At 36.5% G+C, this 1232-nt stretch overlaps 1 protein-coding gene across 1 annotated transcript; it reads left to right on the forward strand.

Annotated features, from left to right (window-relative positions):
* Window positions 1-392: 392 nt before the first annotated feature.
* On the forward strand, window positions 393-818 carry LOC117121113 (the record flags this gene model as incomplete). Its single annotated transcript, XM_033266217.1, has 1 exon — window positions 393-818. A coding segment is annotated over one exon (426 nt), but the record flags the coding sequence as incomplete, so codon positions are not given.
* Window positions 819-1232: the final 414 nt, after the last annotated feature.

A 1232-nucleotide genomic window follows, 5' to 3' on the forward strand; every position in this document is an offset into this window, starting at 1 on the left:
TTAACCTCCCTTAAAAAATTTAATAACGATTACAGATTCCTTCTTACGTGCATAGATGTCCTATCCAAATTTGCATGGGCTGTTCCTATTAAAGATAAGAAAAGTGACACGGTATTGAATGCTTTAAAAAAGATACTCAAAGATGGAAGAATCCCTATTCAAATTCATTCAGATAAAGGTTCAGAATTTCTTAATCGAAAAGTTCAAGCCTATTTAAAAAAGAAAAAAATTCATTTTTTCACTACCAATAACGAAACAAAGGCCAGCGTAGTGGAGCGTTTCAATAGAACCCTAAAATCTCGCATGTGGAGATACTTTACGGCTAACAATACGAAAAAATATATAAATATATTACCAAAACTAATTCGTAGTTATAACAACTCCAAACACAGATCGATCGGAAGCACTCCGGCCTCTGTTTCCCGAGAGAACGAACACGATGTATGGTTGAAGTTATACGGATATGACAAACCAGCCAAGCCTGAATTTAAGTTTGAGTTAGGTGATAAGGTTAGAATTAGTAAAAACAAATTAACGTTTGAAAAGGGGTACATTCCTAACTGGACCGAAGAGATATTTATCGTTCACAAAAGACGAAAGACACCCCTTCCTACCTACAAACTGAGAGACTGGAATGACGAGGAAATACAGGGTAGTTTTTACGAAGCTGAATTGCAAAAGGTTACAAAATCGGATGACGACATATTTAAAATAGAGAAAGTTATAAGAAAACGTAAACGAGGTGGAAAGACTGAATTCTTTGTTAAATGGTTAGGTTATCCCGCAAAATTTAACAGTTGGGTTGAGAGATTAGAGGGGTAAACATGGTCTCTCAATTTTCTATTACGCTACCTAGTAACAGCTCTTTGAATTACTTTCCCGAAAACGCAGTAACCCATTACACTACTAAATTATCGGAATCGGTGCGTCTCTCGGGGGAATGGGAATGTGGTCTATCGGAAATTCACTACCCTCACTCGTGGTACAACGTCGATGAAACAAACAATACTATACAGGTAATTAATACCTTTGCTAGGACGGATACCGATTCTTTCACAATTTCTATAGTACCTGGTTTCTACTCTGCGTCTAAAATTAAAGATGCCTTTGCAAAAAAAATGGATGAATTCAATGCAATCTTCTCGGTTATTATAAACTATAGCTCCATTACCGGAAAAATACGCTTAATCACGGATGAAAATTCATCGGTCAAGTTGTTGGGTGAATCGTGG

The sequence above is a fragment of the Anneissia japonica genome, unplaced genomic scaffold, assembly GCF_011630105.1.
Source record: "Anneissia japonica isolate Jap-2015-1 unplaced genomic scaffold, ASM1163010v1 scaffold14838_len1212_cov158, whole genome shotgun sequence".
NCBI lineage: Eukaryota > Metazoa > Echinodermata > Crinoidea > Comatulida > Comatulidae > Anneissia > Anneissia japonica.